At 45.1% G+C, this 23183-nt stretch overlaps 1 protein-coding gene across 13 annotated transcripts in view; it reads right to left on the bottom strand.

Moving 5' to 3' along the window:
- ANKS1B (ankyrin repeat and sterile alpha motif domain containing 1B) overlaps positions 1-23183 on the bottom strand; it is a 1116839-nt gene that overhangs the window by 18261 nt on the left and 1075395 nt on the right. For all 13 annotated transcript variants that reach the window (XM_021687341.2, XM_021687343.2, XM_021687344.2 and 10 more), the window contains 3 exons: positions 19203-19214; positions 18216-18302; positions 10064-10201 (listed from right to left, as the gene is read on the bottom strand). In XM_021687341.2, the coding sequence (XP_021543016.1) occupies positions 10064-10201; positions 18216-18302; positions 19203-19214 (237 nt within the window). The remainder of the gene's footprint in view (positions 1-10063; positions 10202-18215; positions 18303-19202; positions 19215-23183) is intronic.

Raw genomic sequence — 23183 nt, 5'->3', positions numbered from 1 at the left:
GAGATTGTGGATAATTTTTCTCTTTTTCTTTGTATGTTTTGAACTTTATTCAAATGAAGATGAATAATTTTACAGTCATAAAAAATAAGCTTTTCCATTTTGATAATTAAAAACAAGAGAAAATATTCTAGCTCAAAAACAGCTTACTCTTTACCCGTCACCTTGGGGTTCTAGGTGCCTTTTCATTCTTTGGCAGAGAGGGCTGGAAACGGTTCCAAGACAACCCAGGCCCTATTTGCAGGTGTCACTCTGGCTCGTCTCCATGTACCAGAGGGGCTGGCCATCCATTTGGCCAAGAATCTCTTTTAGGCTCTTCAGTTTTCACACTGGATGTCAATTCTAACATCTGCTCAGTTGAATTTTAGAATGCTTAGCTCTTTCTTTAACCTGGAGCCCCAAGACCTCTACCCTCAGTACAAAGAGTAGAACCTTCTGCTGTCCAATTTCTATCAAGCTCAGCTGAAAACTGTTGTGTGTGGACATTAGCTTACAGACATGCACTCAGCCCACTCTTGCAGCTGTGCTAGGCTTTATGCCTGCACCAAGCTGGACCACCTGTGAATCCGAACCATATTCTGTTTTGTCTCACAGGGATGATAAAGCAGTGCTGGCAGCAACTACCACGTGACACTGCTCACTCCATCCCAGGGACCTGCTAAGTGCCTGATGTAGATAATCTAACCCTCACAGCTACCTGATAAAGGGAGAACTGTCACCCCCAATTTTATGTGTGAGAAGCTCAGGATTAGTGAGATTAACTTGGCCAAGTTCAAACTGCTAGTGAGGGGCAGAGCCAGGATTCAAACCCAGATCTGACCTCAGATGAGCCAGTATTTTGTGCCACTGGACTTCCTGCCTTACTGCTTTCATGAGTCTGCTGGTGTTCTACTTTCACTGAGGGCGCCTCGAAGGAAGCATCTTGTGTTTGGGAGATTCACTGCATGAATGTTAGTAAGATACTATCACACAATATTCTGTCATAGAGACCCAGGACAAAGAGTCCTTTCAGACTTCAGTCTCACTGAAGTTTTGTTTTCTGAGAGGATGGGTTCTACTCTTCTTTCAAAGAAGCATGTGTCTCCCTATTTCCCTTGACCTCCAGGAAGCTCAGAGCCAAATTTGTAGCTCGGCTCTAATAACTATGTACAACTCTGTGGTCTGCGTATCGACGTTAAAACTTTTCCCTTGGCGTTGATCTTCCTTTTAGTAGGTCTTTTCCCTAGTTCAGATCTGTGTGTACCTATATTTTCAGATCTAGCTTACCTATTTATGGAGGTTGCCTTAAATCCTTTATGGAAAGAGGTATAAGTGGTATCCATTTCTTCACGTAAACATTTGTTTGAGAGCTCACTTTGTTTAACCTGTTACTGCCAAAATGGCTGATAATGTACATCCGATGCAGCCTTCTCCTCACCTGCTGGACGTGACAATAAGTGAGCAAGCCTAGAGGGGACGGGGTGCCATGGGGAGAGAGGGGCCTTTTGACCCAGGCTGGGAAGCTGCTGTTTCCAAGTAGACCATTCTGACCTACCTACTGGCACTTTCCATTAGCATTAAAAAACCACCACCATATTTCAGTAACTGCCATTGAAGGAACATGTTAGTTCCATAGCCCCAGAAAACTACAGGCCCTCATTTGGCTATTTGGCCTCTGGGGGTCAGCAGAGGCCACCCACACCTGAAGAGGATGCAAACACAGACATTCAAGGGATGGGCTGTATCTGTGCCTGGAAGCCCTGGACAGAGCGGAAGAGCCAAGGGCACTCTGAGGAGCCTCAGGTTTGCTACACCAGCACTGCTGAATCACGACCATGCCTAGATCACCTGCATGGGCCAGCTCTGCCATGGGCTACCTACCTATGGAAGCCGTCACTGGCACTGAGATGGCACTGGGGATGGGGACTGGTCCAGGTGACCCTGAGGTCCCTTTCTACCCTGGGAGATCCAGGATTGTATGGTTAGAAGCTGATGTGTCTTACCTAGCCAACTATGGATTCAGTCTAGAGATGTACATATAGTTGACACCATGTTAAATCGCAGCATATTGTGCAAAAGCCAGACTGCAGGGCTCGACAATCTACCAGCCAGTGCTTAGAGATGCAGTGACCAAGGGGCTGGCCTTCATCTGAGAGGATGTTCTCATGGCATCAGTCACCCCAGAAATGATTCCAAATGGCCAAGTCTTTTGTCTATTATAAAATGGCTTTTGCTTTTGGCAAAACACCTTTTCCCATCTCTCACCTCTGGCTGGTGAGTTACCGCTCATCCTTGAAGATTCACCTGGGGCATTCTATCTTCTAGGAGTCCTCTCTTAGTCCCCTTTCCTGACCCCCAGGTTAAGCCAGGTGGCCCTCCTCAGGCAGCCCTGCAGCACCTTGACATGGCTCTACTTACTGCGTGGTATTTACTAGTGTTTTCTCTTCATAGGGTCAACCTTCTCAGTTGATGGAGCTCCTTGAAGGCTCTAGTTTCATCTGACTTTGTGTCTTTAGGGCTTAGGGTACATTAGGTGCTCAACAAATGTTTGCTGGAAGAACTGAAAAAAGGAAGCTGCCTGGTAGGTCCCTAAGATCAGAGGACTTGCACTTAAGGATTAGATAAGGGTGAATACGGATGGCCAGAGCCAATTCTTGCCATCTCTCTTCTCTGCCGCAGGTAGACCTGGGTGCACGGATGCCCCAGAAGTGCAGGCAATGCCACGGGGCCTGAAGACAAAGGAAAGTGGTTTTCAATCTGGGTCCTCAGTGGGGTCTCCAGAAAGAAGCCACATTTCTCTTTTGGCTGTATTTTGCTTGTACTTCTTGTTTTTTAAGTCCTCGGGTAAGCTTCATCTACAAGTTGCTTCACCCACGTCTTGAGGCAAAAATAACTCTGAGAATATTCTGGGCATATTCACAGAATTCATTGACATCTCCTTAACTCTACCTATAGTTAGTTCTCTCAAGTACAAGTCAGAAATTAATCTTGATAGATTATATTTGTAGAAATAAATACTGCCCATCACAGGTCTTATATTAGGCATCTGGTCCACGGCTGACATGTCGACTGGTCAATGTGCCGATAGCCTCTTTAGGGCTGATTTCAGCTCACTAAAAGAATCATGAAATTAATATTTTCCCCTAACTATAACAGGGGTACACGTAGACAATTCTGAAAATATATAAAGAAAATAGAAAACCACCTGTAAAATTCTATTGCTGGAACAGAGCCAATACTGCATTTTGGCTTATTTTCTTTTTACATTCATATATATACACAAATACTTTGATATGAATATTTAGGTATGTGAATTTAAAACAATTAAAATCATACTTGATGTGTGATTTCATAACTTGCTTTTTCATGCAACATTAAATCATGAATGGCTTTTTCCTGCTGCTAAATGTTCTTCAAAAACCAGATTTTTAAAGGTGGCAGAGCATTCCACCATTACCTGCTAAAGTTTAACTTCATGCCTCACCCTGAGTACATGAGTGTACACTGGCTTAGCAAAGGCCTAACAAGGAGGTTGGTCCCTCCTCCCTAAGTCAGGACTTGCTTTCTTGTAGCATTCCAGGTCCACCATGGAGATCATGCACCCATGCACCTGTCCACATGGAACCACAGACCCAGTTGGCTGGATAGCAGGCCTCGGGCAGCCATGCTGCAGGACTGGCTTGCCAGGGCAGAAGGGAAACACAGCTGGTCTTTTCCCTGTTACTTGGCAGGGATTTGGAGAAAGGGTGTCAAAAGAGAGATTTGCTAGGTTTCAACCTCTCCCCACTCTTCAAAAGTCAAAGCTCCTAGTGGAAGCTACAGTACCCCTGTCACTAACTTGTTACACCTTTGAAAAGGGGCACTTACCAAATTCAAAACCCTTCTTATTTTAAACCTTCTCATTGAAAATCTTTCTCAAATGAAAAAGTCCATTTCCTTGGCTTAATAAACACAGTAAATACAAATGACTTTTTCCTTGCTTATCGCAGATGTGCATCTAATGCCCTGAGCTCGCCATTGCAAAGTGAATTAATGAGTTGTCACACCTCCAAACTTATCACATGTTCACACAAACTAAGCGTTCAGCTTCCAGCCGAAGCAGGGAGCACGCCTCCTCTGGGAGCAGCCCCAGCCCTGTAGGTGCTGGCTCAGCTCCAGGATAGCATGGGTGGGATTTTATTGCAACTATTTGTTATGTCCTTACTTCTTCTACTGAACTAAGAGCTCCTGGAGAGCAGGGACCTGTGCCTGACTCATAGTAGGCACTCAATAAATGTATTTAAATGGCCTTTGACTTTTTCCCTCCAAGTGTGGAATGTTGCTGCAGCAAACACATGCTGTATACAAAAACCTGGGACATAAATCCTCATACAGGTTCTGAGGACAAGAAAGAATACAACCACCACAACTAGTGAACAACTGCTACTACCCATCTCCTGTCCTCAGCAGCTGAGAATGACTGAACACCCTGGGCTGGAAATGGACACACAGTATCGCGTTTAATTCTCAGAAGAGCTGTAGGTGCTGGGTACTGTTGTTCATCTCTGTTTTACAGATGAGGAAACTGAGGATTAGTTCTTGGCCAAACTATAAAGCTAAGAGGTGCTGACCTGATTCTAAAGGCCACACCTCTAAACATGGCATGTGATTTTTTTTTTTTTAAAGATTTTTATTTATTTATTTGAGAGAGAGAGAATGAAAGACAGAGAGCATGAGAGGGAGGAGGGTCAGAGGGAGAAGCAGACTCCCCGCTGAGCAGGGAGCCCGATGCGGGACTCGATCCGCGACTCCAGGATCATGACCCGAGCCGAAGGCAGTCGCTTAACCAACTGAGCCACCCAGGCGCCCCATGGCATGTGATTTTTAGTCATTCGGAAAGAGGCTATATTATATGAACACATGTATAAATGCTGCCAGGCAATCTGTGAAAAAAAAATAGGCCAGAATGCCCTTTGTTTTAATTTCACAAAAACTGGGATTGAGTTAAGGCACTAATAACATCCTTCCCTCCCTCACCCACAAAAAATAGGGATGAGAGGAAAAAAAAAAAAAAGAGTAATATTCCTTGAATATCCACCCACCTTTGACTTTGTGACTCGGTTAATTCTCAATGATTTATGCCAGTGGAGTTGAAAGATACAGATAAATGCACCCTGACAGTGTTAATTTATTCCTGTTTTCGGTGAGGGAACAGGTGGTGGTGTGTAAGAACCGCTGGGCTGCCAATGCTGCTTTTTTTTTATTCAATTAGAGCCCCTCACTGCTCTTGGGAGCAGGATCCTTCCTGACACTGACTTGCTGAGGCGTTTCAGGGGCCAGGGAACAGCTTGGGTTTTGCTGCCGGGTGTTATTACACATGGCAGACAGGCCAGGGGAAGTGACACAGGTCCGTCCTCCAGGCTCTATGCACTTTAACATTTTCTTCCATGGTCATGCCCTTCCACAGTCTCGGAATCAAAGAGATCAAGGGCCACTTTCAGGTGGAGGAAGTGAGAAAGAGAACGAAAGCTACCACCCAGCTGCACGTACAGTATTACGCTAGGCCGGCTAGCGTCAACAACAATAGCAACCGTTTTCTGCACTAAGTTCCCACTTTGTCGGACAACCTTGGCAGCATCGGTCATAAATACTTCTCGTCAGGGACTTCGAGCTACCCTGCATATATATTCTCAGTTTGCACATGGGCATGATGGGTGAAGGGGGTCAAAAAGCACAAACTTGCAGTTACAAGTTCTGGGGATGTCATGCATGGCACGGTGCCTACAGTTCATAATACCATACTGTGTATTTGAAAGTTGCTGAGAGAGTAGATCTTAAAGTTCCCATCACGAGGGAAAAAACCGTTTAACTGTGAGGTTGATGGATATTAACTAAAGCTATTGTAGTGACCACGTCACAATATATACATAAATCATTATGTCGTGTACCTAAAACGAATACAATGTCATCTGCTAATTATATCTCACTAAAACTGGAAAAAAAAAAGGAGGGGGGCTCAGGAATTTTAAATTCATTAAACGGATGAGAAAACCGAGAAACTCGTAGCAGAGGCAAAGTCAGAAGATGGCATAGGTCTCAGTGGTCAGGACAGTGTGGTTGACTCTACTGTTCTTTTCCGTCTCTGCTTTGGCTTGCTGGTACATCCTGATGGCAGAATACTATCAGCTGCTGTCACACAGTCCGCCAAACATGTCTGCCTGCATTTCGTCATTTCTGCTTCTCCAGTTTAGTTCCTTTCATGGCCCACATTCAGCCAAGAAAGCACAGGAAAGAGGGAGCTTCGTCTCCCACATCCACCACCCACCAGCAGCATGACTTCAACATTCCCTGCATATTCCTGAGCCCGTCTGAGCCATACCACGTGCTGCACACTGAAGATTACAGAATTTGGGAGTTGCACGTAAGAGAAAAATGAGCATGGTTAAAAATATCGAAGACTGCAAACATATTCTTTAAAGAGAAATGAGAATTAGCAAAGGTCTAGCAACAGTCATGGCTTTTAATGCTATTTAAAAAAAAATTCATACTTTAAAACTACTGAATGAGGTCCTTTCTAGATTTTTGCAATAAATCTGATAGTCCCACAGACCATGCATTAAAATCTTTCTGACCTATCTCATTCTATTAGAAATCTAGATTGAGTGAACAGTATATAGAAGATGACAGTTTCCAAGTTACCTTGGTTATATCTGTTTCTTACTCATAGTGTCCTTCTAAGGATGATCACTGCAGCTTTGAAATCTGGTGGCCACCAAAACACTCATCCCCCCTTCTCCCCGCCTTGGCAATTCTAGCTGCATGATAGCCCTTCGGCCACCTGAGATCATGACACATCCTTCTTTTCTACCCAGTCCTGCTGTTCCCTCTTCCCTAAGTTTTCACTGCCTGGAAGGTGGGGTTTGGGAAGCCTTCTGTTCTGCAGTGGATGAGATGTGTTCTTGCTGTCATGACAGCAAGAGTCTAGAATGCAAGGAGGTCAGGTGCTTGCCAGTAGGTACATACTAGCTTTTTTCATGGGAACCTGCCCCCTAATTCTGCTTTTGCTCTAGTCTTTTTATTTTCATCTACCTGTCATCTAAAACTGAAACTATCACAAGCTGAATTTAGCATAGATACTAAGTAATGGAAACAGGCTTAGAGATCCTAAAGTATAACATTTCCTAAAGTATGTTCTGTAGAATGCCACCCCTGCAAGGTGCTCTCCGAAAAGGGCTCAACAGCCAGATGAACTTGGGAGACATGGCGCACTCCACCCCCTCTCGGCATCTGAGCATATTAAAAGCTCAGCAATGTCCCTTAGTAAGTGAACTGTGTTAAACTCACATGGTAGATTTGTGGGGGGACTTGGGCCTCCCTTCCCAGACCACAGGATTTCTATGGGAAAATACTCTGAATTTCAAACCTAACTCTCTATAACCTGGAAGCGTTCTAGACATCATTGACTTTTCTCAATGATAGTAGATATTCATAAAAACGTTTTTTTGAACTGTAAAAGCTTTACAGGGTCAAAGCAGCAATAACTTTGCAATAAAAAATGTATATGTAAGCATACAGATCAGCTAAAAGATAAAGTGTATACTTAAGGCATTCTTATTTCTTCTTTCCTTTTTTTTTTTTTTTTTTTTACCATTTGGGCAGCCTAGGAGAATGACTCATATCAAAAAAATTTTAAGGCTTCAAGACTGGACTGAATCTTGAACTGTCCTATATAAAGATACTAAATTCATGCTCAAAAAGGCTGTGTGTGTGTGTGTGTGTGTGTGTGTGTGTGTGTGTGTGTGTAAGCAAAGCTTGTTGCATCTCGAAATTGCTCAAAGGCCCAGGTCAAGGCTGGTGGCCTTTGTTACTATTTTTGAAGTTAGACACACCATGTTCACCTAGAGAGGATTAAAATGGCGGATTTGTGGTATATGATGAAAATCCTCTGGAGCTTATACCAGGCCTGTGAAGGTCTACAGTAAATCAAACATCTGGGTGAAAAGATAAAAGATGAGGCAATTCTCTACATGCTTCCAAATGTATCAGGGACATCATGTTGATCCTAAAACTAAATAGTTGACTATTTCCACACCCCACATTTTGCCTCAGTATTCTGCCATCACACACACACTGCTCAAAACTCAAGGGGGCCGATGGCCCATAGGAATCATTTTCAGTTTGAATACAGGACAATGTTTGGGGTACGATCATAAAGGCCAGTTATATATTACTTTAAAAACCAATTTAGAAAGAAAGGCTGCAGTAGTCACTGAAAGGCTGGAATTCATCCTGAAGGTGATCACAATATTAATGCTGACATTCAGTGCAAACACGGTATGGAGGCAATATACCATTCTAAGGCCTGCAGAGTCAATATTTTCTTTCTCTTGTTTCTATTTTATTTATTTATTGCTTCTATTTTTTTTTTCAGTTCTTTGCAAGAGCAGTGGGAAAACTCGGGATCATAAACACACTTGTGGCAGATCTATTTTATGTCTTTTAGCAGGAAGGGGACCGGGCTGTCAATTGTGATGTTGGTAGGCAAGGAGAGGGAAGAGGTGGGAAAGGAGCTAACATGGAACACCTGTTATTGGTGAGGCATTCTCCATATGTCCCTTCATGTCAGTCCTGGTGAAAACCCGTGAGGCATACATCCCTGTACCTGGTTTATAGACAAAGGAAGTCAAGACTCGGAGAAGTCCTGCAACTTGTGTAAGACCCGGGCGCAGGAAGCAGAGCTGGGGTGCTAACTCTCATCTGCCTGTTCCCTCTATAACACTAAGCCAACTGCCTCAGTGCTAGGTGCTTCGTGCAAACCAAAATGCGCGTGGAGAGAATGGAATTTTGCTGTTTACAGGAACAACGGCATTTCACAAGAATGGTGAGTTATGTGTAAGGCACCAGAAACCTAACGCTGAAATGCCTTTAATCAGCACCATCGATCTCATGCAATCACACACAACCAGATATTTGGAGCAGCCTTCGAGGGCTCTGCTTTGTAGTTCTTACTGTTACCACATACCACTTTTATATTATTTTCCACATACCTCCCAAAATAGAAGGGATTTTTTTTAAGGCACATGAATGTTCTTTCCTGTTTTCATTCTCCAAAAACTGAGATGAGCCACCTGTAGCATGATGCAAATGCTCTGGGCATGAGCCTAATGTACCGTAGAATGGTGTGTACTTTGGACTATGGGAGTCTTTGGTCCTTGGGTGTTAGCCAGAGCTGACAAAGACTGCTCCAAGAAGTTTCGCCCATGACACTGAACTGTGGGCTGCCCTTCCAAAAATACATTATATTGCACTTACTGTGTAATTCTTTAAATATGTATATTTCAAACACACTGGACAGAGCAGTACTGTCAAAGGGACATTTTAATAATTCTGATTACAAATTATTTCATGGTTGCAGCCATATCTGTTCTGCTTCAAATACAGAATGCCCAAGGTACTGTATTAGAGATATCCTCAAGAATTTGTACCACATTGAGGGTATCTATGTATCTATCTTCAAGGAACACTTGTTCTCTAGAATTGCTTTCATTTCTCAAGTCTGTAATAAAGAGCTAATATTTAGACTAATGACAGACAGGACCATAAGTGGTATAATACCATAAGTATGTCATTGTAAGACTAACTTCTGAATAAGCAAATAGATCAAACCTTGGTGTTCCCAATTATTACCTGTAGGTGTCTAATTTGTTTGACTATTTTTCAATACAGAAGACCACAAATAACGTATGAGGCACTGAAATTATTTTTCTTCCCAACAAACCTAGACGACTATGCCCTACTATTTAGAAGTGGCCACCAGAGAAACCAACAGGCATTACCATACTTTGGTACCAAAGAAAGAAATGGATTTGTCAAATCTGAAAAGTGAAGTTAGTAGTTGAGCAACAGCAGTTTGGATACCAAGCAGAAGCGGAGTTCTAAATTTAATGGATGAGTGACAATATAGGCAAAGCTCAGAAAAACGGAGTCTGCAAAATATCCTACACATTAGGCATACCTTAACACTTGATAAACAAGCCAAGTATCTTAACTGCAAGTTTTCAACAAACTGCAGGTACGTTTGGGGAAATACTTTAAAGACAGTACTCACCACATCAAAGGCAGTAAACACATGACAGTAGTGGTGATTGGACTTCAAATCTTTTGTGATATAAGCAAATGTTGAGAGGTCTTCTGGGTCCTGGGCAGCACAGGAGATATTACGAATTTCATGCTCAGCAATTATGTTCTGGAATAAATGAAATAAGTGACAATTGTTTTCCTTTGCAAACCAGCATATTTTAGAACCAAGGCAAATGACTTGGGAATCAGCTGCCTTCCCCTCTTTCTAGAATGTTCTAGACCAGCAACATTCAGAGTGAACGATCTGTGGGCAAATGTGCACCAGGTCTGGAAGGAATTTTTCATTTAATTAAAAACAACCTAATGTTGTCATATCCTGCAGCAGTGGTTCTCACCAGGTGCTGTGAGCAGAAGGACTCCGGGTGGCAGACACGCTTTTTAAAAACATAGTAGTTACTAAGCATTTTATGGTTTTCATTCCCCATATACACCTATAGATAAGCAGTGCTGCCTCCTGCTAATTCTGTCTGGAAAGCATCACCTGCCACATTCTGCATGCTGGGAGAAACTGTCCCAAGAAGCTCTCTAAACCCTTCCCCATCTTGCTGCTCACTTCTGTGCTCCCTCCAGCCCCCCACTGCCCTGGATCAAAGGCAAGTATAGAAGGAAGTGGGCAGGTTGAAGCATCAAGGCGCTCTCTCTTTAAGACATTTTTTAAAGGATAGTTGACATTTAATGTTACATTAGTTTCAGGTGTATAATACAGTGGTTCAACTTCTCTGTATGTTCTGCTATGCTCCCCACAAGCGTAGCTACCATCTGTCACCATACAACGCTATTACAGTGTCATTGACTACATTCCCTATGCTGCGCCTGTTATTCCCATGACCTACTCATTCCATAACTGGAAGCCTGTATCTCCCACTCCCCTTCACCTGTTTTGTCCATCCTCCCATCCCCTTCCTCTGGTAACCCTCAGTTTGTTCTCTCTATTTATAGGTCTGATTCTGCTTTTTGTTTATTCATTTATTTTTTAAGTTCCATATGAGTGAAATCCTATGGTATTTGTCCTTTTTGATCTTACTTCACTTAGCATAATACCCTCTAGGTCCATCTGTGTTGTTGCAAATGACAAGATCTCATCCTTTTTATGGCTGTGTAACAACATTCCATTGTAGGTGTGTGTGTGTGTGTGTGTGTGTGTGTACACACGCATCTTCCTTATCTATTCATCTATTGATTAATGCTTAGGTTGCTTCCATATCTTGGCTATTGTAAATAATGCTACAGTAAACATAGGGGTACATATATCCCTTTGAATTAGTGTTTTTGTTTTCTTTGGCTAAATACCCAGTAGTGGAATTAGTGGATCATATGGTAGTTCTATTTTTTAATTTTCTGAGGAACCTCCATACTGTTTTGCACCAGTTTGCCTCCTCACCAACAGTTCAAGGTGCTCTCTCTTAAAGGCTCTGTGGAGGCTGAGGTGTAGAGGTGGTATGAGGGAGAAAACCACTCTGTATTATTCAGGTCTTGGATGCCTGGCTTGATGCAGGGCCCCGTGGATGACAACACCGCACTAGCTACACCCACCGTGTAGAATTATGAGTGGGTGCTGTGGTTATCATTATCATCTTACAGGTGGGGAAAACGGTACTCAGTGTAAGGGCTTTATGCAGGGCAGGTGGCAGAGCCAGAACTAAAATGTAAGGCTGTCAGACTCTGGAGCTCAGGCTCTTTCATGCACTGCAGGGCCCCTCATCCCCACCTCCCTCTCACTGGTTTAACATAATTTTGTTTTTTTCTCTCTAGCATTTCTTCATGCCATCTCACTGCCAGCCCCCTCATCCCAATGTGCCTCTAAGAGTAACTGGTGGGAGGTAAGTGAAGAAAGGTTTAAGTACCATGATTCTGAAGCACAAAATAACCAAGGAGCATCGTGTTGGCTGCAAACCCTGCTAGAAATTTCTTTTGATACACAGATGTTTTTAAAAAGAAAAAAAAATTCACATAATTGTGCAATCGTTTTTTATCTTAGAGGATCCCATTTATGTTTTTTTGCAGTTGTCAGAGATCTAAAACCTTCAGTATGTTAGTTATGCTAATTACTTTTTAATTGCACAGTCTTAAATAACCTGTTGGCCATAAAATGTTCCATGTATGCCCATCAATGCCTAAAAATGCTTACAAAATGTCCTTCCCTGCCAGTACCCCAGCAAGTACTTCATGTCCCTTGCTCTACTGAGCTGTGTGGTTGGGAAGCAATTACAGAATTAACACATAAAAGAAAATTAAATTAAGACATTCTTCACTGTGGCCCTGTATTTTGACATGACATGCAGCACACTGTCAAAAATAACTCAATTTGAAACTGGAATCCCATAAACAAATAACATTCTATTGCAAGATGCAGTTTCAAAATAGAAGGTCATGATCTTCTTCTGGCATTCAGATAGCATTTCTTCAAGTAGAGAACTAAATTAGGAACGAGTGAGTCTTGAACTTAAGAATCTACGGTCTTCACAGGGATGATGTTAGCAGGTGCTGAGAGCCTCCGCCGTCATGTTAATTGGGAGCTGCCATTACCTCTGGGAGTGTGGCTTTGGTGTCACGTATCCAAGATCCACTGTTATCAGAAATAGAGCATTGGCTCCAATTTTTTTTTTTTTAACTAAATTGGCATTTTGTGTTCCTGAGATCTTTTACTAGCATACAGTAGATTGGAAGATCAGCTTCTTGGGAAAGTATTGCAGTGGAAAATGCCCTGTAATTTTTATTGCACTGAATTCCCTGAGTCTTGCCAATTCACAAGATGCCACTTCTCAGCGATCTTCAATGGCATGTGACAGCACCATGGCCCCGGGCAAAACTGTAAAGTAGGCAAAGTATATCTTTGGAGATCTCTCTTTATTATGGACTGCATGTCTGTGTCCTCCCCAAATTCCTATCTTGAAATCTTAGGAAGCCCGAAATCCTAAGCCCTGATGTGATAGTATTTGGAGGTGGGGCCTTTGGGAGGTGATCAGGTCCTGAGCGTGGGGCCCTCATGATGGAATTAGTGCTCTTACAAGAGAAGGGAGACCTAGGAAGCTCTCACAGCAGGAAGATGCCATCTATGAGCCCGGGAATGGGCTCTCATCAGACACTGAATCTGTTGGTGACTTGATCTTGGACTTCCCAGCCTCCAGAACTGTGAGAAATAAATGCTTATTATTTAAGCCACCCAGTCTGGTAATTTGTTATGAGTAGCCCAAAACGGACTAAGACATTCTTCCTGTCTTTCTTGCCCTTCCCCCAATTTTCTGGAACCTCCCACTTCTCTATTCTCCAGGAGCCCAGGGCTGTCTTTTAGCTGCTTACCAAGGCCTGTCCTCCTCTGTGTTGCTCCACATTTCCAAATCAGCCTCCTCTCCCACTATTGAAACTTGTATTCCTCTGTTGCCTGGTCTAGAGGGACGGCAGGCTACAAATATACTCTATATTAAGAATAAATGATGCTTAATCATCCTAACTGGCACTTTAAAAATATGCTGTTAAGTGAATTCATATTGATAGCTTATGTAGGGAGGTATTTTTGAACAGAGCTTCCTGATCTATCCGTGGGGCTGGAATGTGGTGAAGCCCTGAGGTCGCACTATTGAAACGCTGCCATCACTCCGCACTGTCTATGTTTACAGAACAGTGAGGCCAGCTCTCCATGCGGAAGGTGCACCCGAGACCAAGGACACTACGGCTGGAGACCGGATGGTTGGTTTCCTCCTTGGAGAAGATGTCAAGGAGGGACACATTCTTTCTACCCCCTGCCACACATCAGTTAGTGGCTCCTCCATAAATTAACAGTGGATGTCAACATAAGGTACTGGTGATGCATCTCCATTTAAAATGGACCCCCCTTCTGTTGCTCAGCCTCCACATCTAACCATGTTCTAAGGAGACTAGAGCTTTTTAAAGGCTCAAAAGGAAGAGTGAGGAGGGACTCATGCTGCCCCTTCTTTGGGATAGAAAGTTTGGCAGCTCGGTACTCTGCAATAGGGAGAGACTGTTTTTTTCTTGTCTGTTGCCTTTCATCATGTTGAGAAACAGCTAAACAGGTGCCTGGCTGGTGGTGCAGAACAGAAGTGTTTGGTCCAGCCAGTTAATAGAAACGTTCTCAGAAGGGTGTGTGATGAGAAGTGATGGGGCCTAGGAGTCAGCCTCTCCCCATTTCCTTCACTCCTGGCTCCGACAGGCAGGGCCCTTCTCCTGAGTCTCCTCCTCAGGCCAGACCTTCTCCGGGAGAGTGCAGTGCCCCTTCAGAGAAAGTGTCCGAAACAGAGGCAACAGCCCCAGCTGAGGGCTGCCAGGAGGTGACCCGTAGAGAGGCTGATGCAGATGAGAACAGCATACATGCTTAATGGGCTCTTAATTTGACTCTGAGCTTTTTGGAAGGAGAAGTATGAGCTATTAAAAAAAACAAAAAACAAAAAACACTTCTTTAAGCAAATGTTCTGAATTATTTTGTGCTTAAAAAAACAGCATAAGCCCTGTTTGAAGTTGGCATTCAAAAAGCAAACAAACAAAAACCAAACCCCAGCACTGCACTGTTTCTAATTTAGCTGGATGGGAAGACTGAGGAGGGGGTCAGGGCGGGAAGGTAAAACGCAACCTACTCTCAGCCAAGCACTGGATGTGGGGACTGTGTCACCTCTTGCAAGACCCCGCTGGTCTGAAGACAGGGCCGTAACCAAACTGTCAGAGACCTCTGGGCCGAATGCCTCACTAGAGTTCTCTCTGGGCTGTGGATCTACAGAAAGGTGATGTGCTTTATCGACAACATTTTAGGAGCAGGTCTATTCCAAGTTCCATTTTTAATTCAAGACTATTTTCGGCTCTCCCTTCTTAAAACAGGATTAGTGGTTCGATTTGTTTCCTAAGTTTGTGGGCGAGAGGTTTACAAGTTTCTATCCAGGCACCTAACCCTTCCCCATGGAGGAGCCGAAGTCCCGTATTCACAGAGGGAAAGGAAAGCAGTGCTTTGCCGGAGGGCTCATCCTCCCCGGGCTAGTGGGGGCCAGAGAAATGCTAGAGCAGCACCCTGCCTGCTAACCGGTGGCACTGGCCATGGAGGGACAGTAGATGAGTTAGGTTAGGGGCTGGGGAGGTCAGGTCAAGGTTCAGCCCGTCCCCGCGACCAGCTGGCTGCGGGACTGCAGGGCAGTCACTTAGCAGAGGCCGGAGGCCTTCTGTTTCTGCGCCCCCTCCACGCCCTGCGGGCCGTACAAACTCCTCCAGCTCTCCAGCTGGAGAGCGAGCGAGCCGCGCAGTGGCTGGGAGAGGGCTGCTGAGGAGGAAATCGCAGTGAAAGCATCAGATATGGATACGAAGGTGTGACTTTTGGCTGTGCCTCATCCCAGGCTTAGTGGCCTCTAGCACCTCACCTTGTGAGGTCTTCAAACAGGTGTCCGCCTCACAAGTCCTTCCCGCAGAAGCGGCCCACCAAGACAGCACCTCCCAGGGGAGAGGTCCGCGGGGCAAACCGAAAGCAGGGCTCTGGAGGTTACCTCTGAGCTCCTCTCCCGGGGGGCGAGCACCAATCCGGGGTCGGCCTTTGCTACAGAACCAGGTGGCCCGGGAAGGTGCACGGCGGACACTGCGGGGGCCTAGCTGTCTGAGCGCAGCTCCCCTCCCAACAGGGCCTGAGAATGGCCCTTCAACAGTGCCTCCTCGAGGCCTTTCGGAACCAGTCCTTCAGCCCTGGCTGGTGGTGGTGCTTCTCAGCCTTCTGCCGTCAGACCCCACCAGTGCGGCCCGACACTCTTTCTTCTTCTGCTCTAATCCAGTCTCTGCCTTGGCTTCTCACCCACCAACGGCCAGACTGTGGCCCTGAGTCACCCATGCCCTCCCTACGCACTGTTTGATCGGGCTTGATCGGCCACACTGCAGGATGGGGACACTGTACACTTGTCGGTGTGGAAGTCAATGTCCCCAGATTCCCGAAAAAGCCGCCAGGCACATGTTGACAGAGGGAGGGTGGCTTTCCACCCCCAGCACAGGCACTTTGCCTTTGCTCTAGGTTCTGAAAATTCGCTGAGGACCACACTCCAAGAACTTGAAAGATATGCTGTCCTTCTTTAGTATTCTTATTCACACAGGATTACCTTTGTGTATTGTTCACTGCTCATACTTCCATAGAACAGTCATGGGTGAGTAGGCATTCATGGATAACTCATCTAATTATTGGCGACTGAAGCAGAAGTGTCTCCTCAAGGTATGGGAAGATCAGGTTCTACAGCCCTTGATGTGTCTGTAAGCCAAATGCAAAGGACGGACAGAGCTCTCTCATTCCTCCGATCGTGGAGAGTGGATTTGAGAGGATGCTAATAATACAGACGCATCCAGTCACACCACCAGCTTCGCAGAATGACAGCCTTAAGACTCTGGGAACTTTTCAGGGCAAATACCACTTGTTTAGAAATTGTCAGAATCCAAGACTGCTGAGGTTGTTAATCTAAGGGAGTGTCAAACTCTTCTGCTAGAAATATATTGCTATTCATGGTTTTCAAATGCAAATGGATACAGAGTTGCTCCGGGTTAGGGAAAACACCCAAATGCCAAAGCCTTTCTTGAACCTTAGAAAACAGTGACAGCCACAGTGCTGTCGATGAGAGTTCCATTAGGTTCTGAAACTTTAAAAACCAACTGACTATAATTTAAGGATAAAGAAAAGTTTGTGCACCAGTAACTAAAAGTTGCTTCCAACTATAAAAAAGCAAATCAATTGGGATTTTTCTGATGAGAATCTCCACAGTTGTAATCCCACAACAGTAACGGTCAATACCATATTGCTGGCTTGAAACAATCTTTTCACATAAGGCATCTGACTCTGTGCTTTGGAGATCATCAGGCTGCATAATCGTGCAGGGTTATAAGCTTTCTGCTCGGGTTTCAGAACTGTTTCTAAAACTGGGAGGTTGTTCTCCTAAGTAGATCCGGGGAGCCTGGGCTTGTCTGACTGCTCTTACAGCAATCTTCTTTGTTCTACTAGACAAAAGAGGAAACCTCCGAATTGGTTGATTCAGATGCTCAGGGTTATTATAGCCTCCCAAGAGTCACTGCTCATGGGACTCCCCCCCCGGTCTCTAAATCTGGTTGCCCCGGCCCTAAGTTACTACTGTTTAGTTCACCTGTTTCATGACTTTGATGCCCTTTTTCCAAAATGGAGTACAAGTAGGGGAACCGGGTAGGGGGTCCAGAAAATAAATGGTATTCACCAATGGGGATCTTTCTACAGTTTATCATTTGGGAGGATATAGGAATAAAACACATGGACATCTGGGGGTTCTGTGAGGAGGAGCCAGTCAGGTTTGGTTGTTTATGGAGAGTGACTAGTGGTCACACCCAAGTGTTCTAGTCTTGCCCTGGCGCTCGATCATCTTCATCAGGAAAGGAACTCTAGAACACTTAAGTAAAATGCAACCCAGTCATTCCCACTTGACCTCCAAGCTCACGAACTGTTTCCACTGTGAATACAAAGTCACAGCTGAGTCATAACGTGGCTTGAGCCTCTTTTCTGATTGTGCCTCTTAAGAAAACAATACAGTTGAAATCTTCTCCTCCATCTCAACAGCTGAGAATAAACGCAATTATAAAATATGAAAGTCAGAGAATGTGTTCCTTGCGTCGGGTGTTCACTACATGTATCCAAAGAAAGGACGTATATATCTCTAGAGAAATGGGAAGACAAATGTCCTAGTCCTTTGGCCAGTAACATTTTCCTCTGATGGAGGAACGATGACATTGCTGCATTTTCATTACATATGTGACTTTTTTTTTTTCCTGTTGTAATGTTCTCCAGATCCAAAGGGAAATGCCAGGTACTAAGTGGCCACAGTCTATTAGAGAAAGCACCACAGAAAAAGCAAAACATGTGTAGGAATCCTAGATGAAACCCCCAGATGCGATGTGCCCTTCTGTGTATGAGTGAGAGAGAGAAAGAGAGAGAAAGAGAGAGAGAGAGAGAGAGAGAGAGAGAGAGTGTGTGTGTGCGCACGCGCACCTACAGTTGTGTTCAGGGAGCAGAAAGGTGGGGGGCAGGACGTGAATAAAAGGGGAGATGCTGGGCATGATGGGAGCAAAGGATTTTGGATCATATGCCCAGGAGTGTATCTGGTGTCTAAACCAAAGAGAAGTGCAGTACTCACCTTATTTGTTGCATCAATAAATTTGACTCCTTTATAAGAGACCGAAAGAATAATAGTGGGGACCTTCTTCATTTGCTCTGTAGACTTCTGAAATTAAAATCAGAAAGCTGTTAGAGCAGTTTGTGTTGCATGGCAATGGAAGCACATAATTTCTCCTCTTGAAAGATAAAAATGAGCCCAACTTAAAAACAACACACACACACACACACACACACACCCCAAACACACTAATTTAAATGTATGTCTCTCTTCTCTTGGGCTCGGCTACGGTTTGGGCTTCTAAAGTGTCTGTCTTGCACTTGAGAATCTAAAAAGAGCTTGTTCTGCCGTTTCCTGTGGGTGAAGGAATACTCCTTTTCGCTGACACCAAAGGGAGAAATGAACAGCTCTGTCTCCTACTGCGATTTCAAGCAACCGTTCTTTGACTGGAGTTAAACCATGTCAGAGTTAACGCCAAGGGTGAGTTTGGCATTAACAAAACATACGCCACCACTCCCCCTTTCTCCCAGTCACTCTTTCTTCAAGGCACGATGTAGGTCTGAATCATGTAGTTAAAATAGGGACTTAAACACATCATTGTGAATTTTTCTTGAACCTGGCCAAATCCCTACGAGCTGACGTATTTGCAGCACCACCGCTGGTGACTACGCAGGATAGAATACCACCCTGCCACAATGAAGCCCTCCAGAACAGCCCGTGTGTTGAGCCAAAGCAAAACCGGACAGTCCAGGTGACCTACTTAATCATTTAGAGCCGCTAGATTTCCTTAGGCTAAGTTCTTATGTATGATACGTGTTCCCTCCGGCTTCATGTGCTGCGAGTCTGCAGCCTCGGGAGTTCTATGCATCTGCAGAAAGTTTCTCCACAGTTGAGGACGTGCCTTTTCTGTTCAGTTTGATCATTCATCACGGGTCACCCTAGTCTGTGTACTTCATTTCCCACCATGGTTCCTCCTAATAATCACATTAAACATCGAGAAGAACCTACCTGACAGTTAGCCTGATGGATTTTCCAGAGAAGACAGGTGGGAACAAAAGGAGAGAGAAAACACATAAAAAGGTGAGGAAACCATTTCAATAATTCACCAAGAGCACAGAGTCCTGAGGCGGTACATGGAGAACAGGCTTTACAGGTAAACGCGGATGCAACGCAACTGCTCTTGTAGGCACAGCTGTGGGCTTTTCAGACCCCGTCTCTCCCTTCCTGTCCCCTCATCACTGTTCGCCGCGCCACACTGCCTCATGCCTGACACACCAGAACCTTCCACTGCGGGTGTCCCCAAACCACCTGTCTTATGGCTAGTAAGGGAATTGGGGGGAAACATTACCCAATTTTCCATTTTTAAATTCCGAAATGTGACCTGAATTAAAGAAGGCTTTTAGTTGGATAGGGTGAATGAAACTCACTGAACTTAAAAATAATAATTATATTACATCTTTCACTTGAGCCATGGATAAGGTGTTTCATGTTCTCCTGATTGTTTTGACACATCTTTTGGATAGCTACTACACCTATTTCAAAGGTAGAGAGGATGGATCAGTAAGAGTGTTACTATTTAGTATTTATTAAATGTTTCATACAGTATAGAAAATAGCTGCTCTCCTGAAGTACTTTTTAACTAGTTTTAAATTACCCGGACTTGCTAGTTTTCTTTCGTGATTGACAGAGATTTATTTATTTATTTTAAAGATTTTTATTTATTTTTGTGAGAGAGAGAGAGCATGAGTGCAGGGGGAGGGGCAGAGAGAGAAGCAGGCTTCCCACTGAGCAGGGAGTCTGATGCGGGACTCGATCCCAGGACCCTGGGATCATGACCTGAGCCAAAGGCAGACACTTAACCAACTGAGATACCAGGCGCCCTGCCAAAGAAATTTAGATACTTTTATCTTTTTAATGCATTATCCAACCAACCCTTAAAAATGTACAAAACAGGGGCGCCTGGGTGGCTCAGTCGGTTAAGCGTCTGCCTTCTGCTCAGGTCATGATCCCAGAGTCCCGGGATCGAGCCCTGAGTTGGGCTCCCTACTCAGCAGGGAGTCTGCTTCTCCCTCTCCCTCTGCCACTCCGCTTGCTCCTTCTTTCTCTCTCAAATAAATATCTTTTTTAAAAAAAGTGTGCAAGATAAATCAAAGGTAAAGCTAGAAAAAACAACACTCAGTATATGGACTTTAAGGCAAAATCCTGGACTGAGCTCCGTACAGAGAGCGGGCCACGGCCGGCATGGGCAGTGGCCTGGTGAACTGAATGTGTATGAGGAATTCTTTGTAAAGAGTAACAATGGATTTCAACAAATTACCTCGCTCATTTCCTGGCATGAATACATTCTATCAGAAGGATCTATCCATACCATGAAACAATATATAGCTAACATAAGATTAAAATATCAACATTTCATTTAGTATTAAGAAAAATCCAAAAAAAGAGATAGTAAAACCATTTGTTATCCATTCAGCAATTAGTGGTTATAGCAGGCAGCCCACTGTGTTGGGAAAACTCTGAGTCTACTTCAGGGCATGTCAAACAGACCTCAGGTTGTGTGCAAACTACAGTCTATGGAAAGCGGCTGTCCCAAGGGCTGTGTTGAGAAGACTCTGAGCCTCGTACCTGGGCTCAGTGGGAAAGAGGGTTGGGAACGATGTGTGTGTGGGGCAGGGAGAGGAAGGGACAGCACAGGAGCTACACACCACAAAGAGAAGCTACGACACGCTGATAAGTGCACCAGTGATAGGAACAGAAGGCCTCCAGAGTACTGAGCAGAGAGAGCCTCACTTCGCAGGAGAGAGTGGGGCAAGCCTTCACTACTCACTCACCAAGCACTGTCTGCCTGCTGGGGCTGACTGAGCTGGCTCTTGAAGGAAGAACAGGCATTTTCCAGGTGCCAAAAGAGGACAGAAGAGGCTGTTTTAGCAGAAGAATCAACATATACACGAAATGAGAAATAATATGGTGGGTTTGGGTAATTGGTGGAAGATGAGGCTGGTACAGTAGGTTTGGAAGATTGTGACTTACTCTGCCAAGCTAGAATCCCCTGGAGGTTTTTAAGTAGAGCATGGGTGGCAGAAAGACAATGCTGGTGACTGGAAGCACTGGGACAGCTGAGGCTGAAGGGAGACCCTAAGCCCCAGGGCTGCGGCAGAGGCACAATCAGGGGAGAGGGAGCCGTAACTCCGACGAGGGAGACTCAAGTGGCTCTGCTAACCCATGTGCCATGGAAGATGAGTGAGCGAGAGGACTCACGGATGAAGAGGCCATTCCTGAGATGAGCGGACACTACAGGGGAACAGGCTTTGGCATGAAATCCTCCCGCACATGCTCAGTTCGATAATCAGGTGGCGATGTCCAGCAGGAAATGCGAAATAAGAATCTGATCTGGGAATCCATCCGTATCGAGGGGGGTGCCTGAGGAGATGGGAGCAGATGAGGGGGCTCAAGGAGTGAACAAGAGGGCGAGGAAGCCCCTGTCTCAGTCACTGCGGCTGAAACAGAGCTGGAAGAAGGCTGAGCGCCATGTCGCCGAGGTCAAGCAGCAGATTCCTTAGAAGGTGGGGGTGGCGCCCGGGGCCCTGAGGACTGAAAAAGGGCCGAAAAATCAAAGCCCAGCACCGTGGCTGGCACACGTAGCGGCTGCTATTTTTATTGGGTCTTCTGGGTGACATCGCTGGCTTTAGCAACTAGAGAAATGTGTTGCTGATGTTATTAAGAGCAGCTTGAGGAGAATGGTGGCCGCAGAGCAAAGAACAGTGATCTGTGCACCGAATGTGAGCGAGAGGGAGCGGAGAGGAACAGACAGGCCGGGACACCGGCTCTTAGGCTGAAATGAAGGCATCAGTGGTGGTTTGGGTCCGGATACGAAGATTCGACATCGTACGCTCAGCCAAGCTGAACAAAGCAGAAAGCATAAAAGCCCGGTCATTTCTTTTTCTTTCGTGGGATCCCTGCTTTCCTAACTGGAGGCCATCCTGGCGTGGCCCCTGCAGCTGGCTGTGCGCGGTCTGTGCCACCTGCGGAGGGCGGCGCTGGGGGGGCCACCGGGCCCCCGCGGGAGTCCAAACCTACTTCTCTCCTGCTCAGCGCCTTGACAAGAAGCTGCGGGACCCTGGCTGGCTGCAGAGGCGCTCTGGCGGGCCTTCAATGTAATGCTCCTCCTTTAAGGCATTTATAATTCTATGAGAGATAAAAATCCAGCCTCTTTCAGGGGATTTTCTGTTGGGTGTACTCTGACCGAGCCTTCAAAGAGGCCTTTTCATACGTTATTTTAACGAAAGATGAAAACACATACAAAGAAAGCAAATATACTGAGTCTTCAGGGAGAATAATCAAGGAGGCAAGAAATCCAATAAGGGCCTACTTCATTTTATGAAGGCTCTATAGATATCGAAATAAAGTGAGCAGGGCCTCAATCCAATCACGGACCGCCCGCGTCCCACTGTCTCCATTTGCTCTTACGAGTTGCAATGCAATGCCGGTTTTCTCCTCCTTCCCAGGGACGGAGGCACCCTAGGCTGGACCACTGCTCAAGTTACAAAGTGCTTGCCCCCCAGTCTCTGTGATCTATCTGGATAGTTAATGCTCCCATATATGTACATATGTTAAAACAGTCAAGCCTTATTTATTTGTATAAACAGAATTCTCTTCTTCAGTAAAATGCTCAGGGCAAACCTTATGTGATGGTTCTCTTTTGTTTCTAGTTGTTTTCTTTTCTGTGCCACGCTCTTTGTGGAATTTTTTTTTTTTTTAAGATTTTATTTATTTGACAGAGCGAGAGACACAGTGAGAGAGGGAACACAAGCAGGGGGAGCGGGATAGGGAGAAGCATGCTTCCCGCGGAGCAGGGAGTCCCATGTGGGACTCGATTCCAGGACCCTGGGATCATGACTTGAGCCGAAGGCAGACGCTTAATGACTGAGCCACCCAGGCGCCCTCTTTGTGGAATTTCTGAGGCTTTCCCCAGTTCTCAAATTCCCTCCC

The sequence above is a fragment of the Neomonachus schauinslandi genome, chromosome 5 (genome assembly GCF_002201575.2).
Source record: "Neomonachus schauinslandi chromosome 5, ASM220157v2, whole genome shotgun sequence".
In the NCBI taxonomy this organism is placed as follows: domain Eukaryota; kingdom Metazoa; phylum Chordata; class Mammalia; order Carnivora; family Phocidae; genus Neomonachus; species Neomonachus schauinslandi.
Note: the sequence above shows the minus strand (reverse complement) of the source record. Positions and strands in the feature narration are given on the sequence as shown.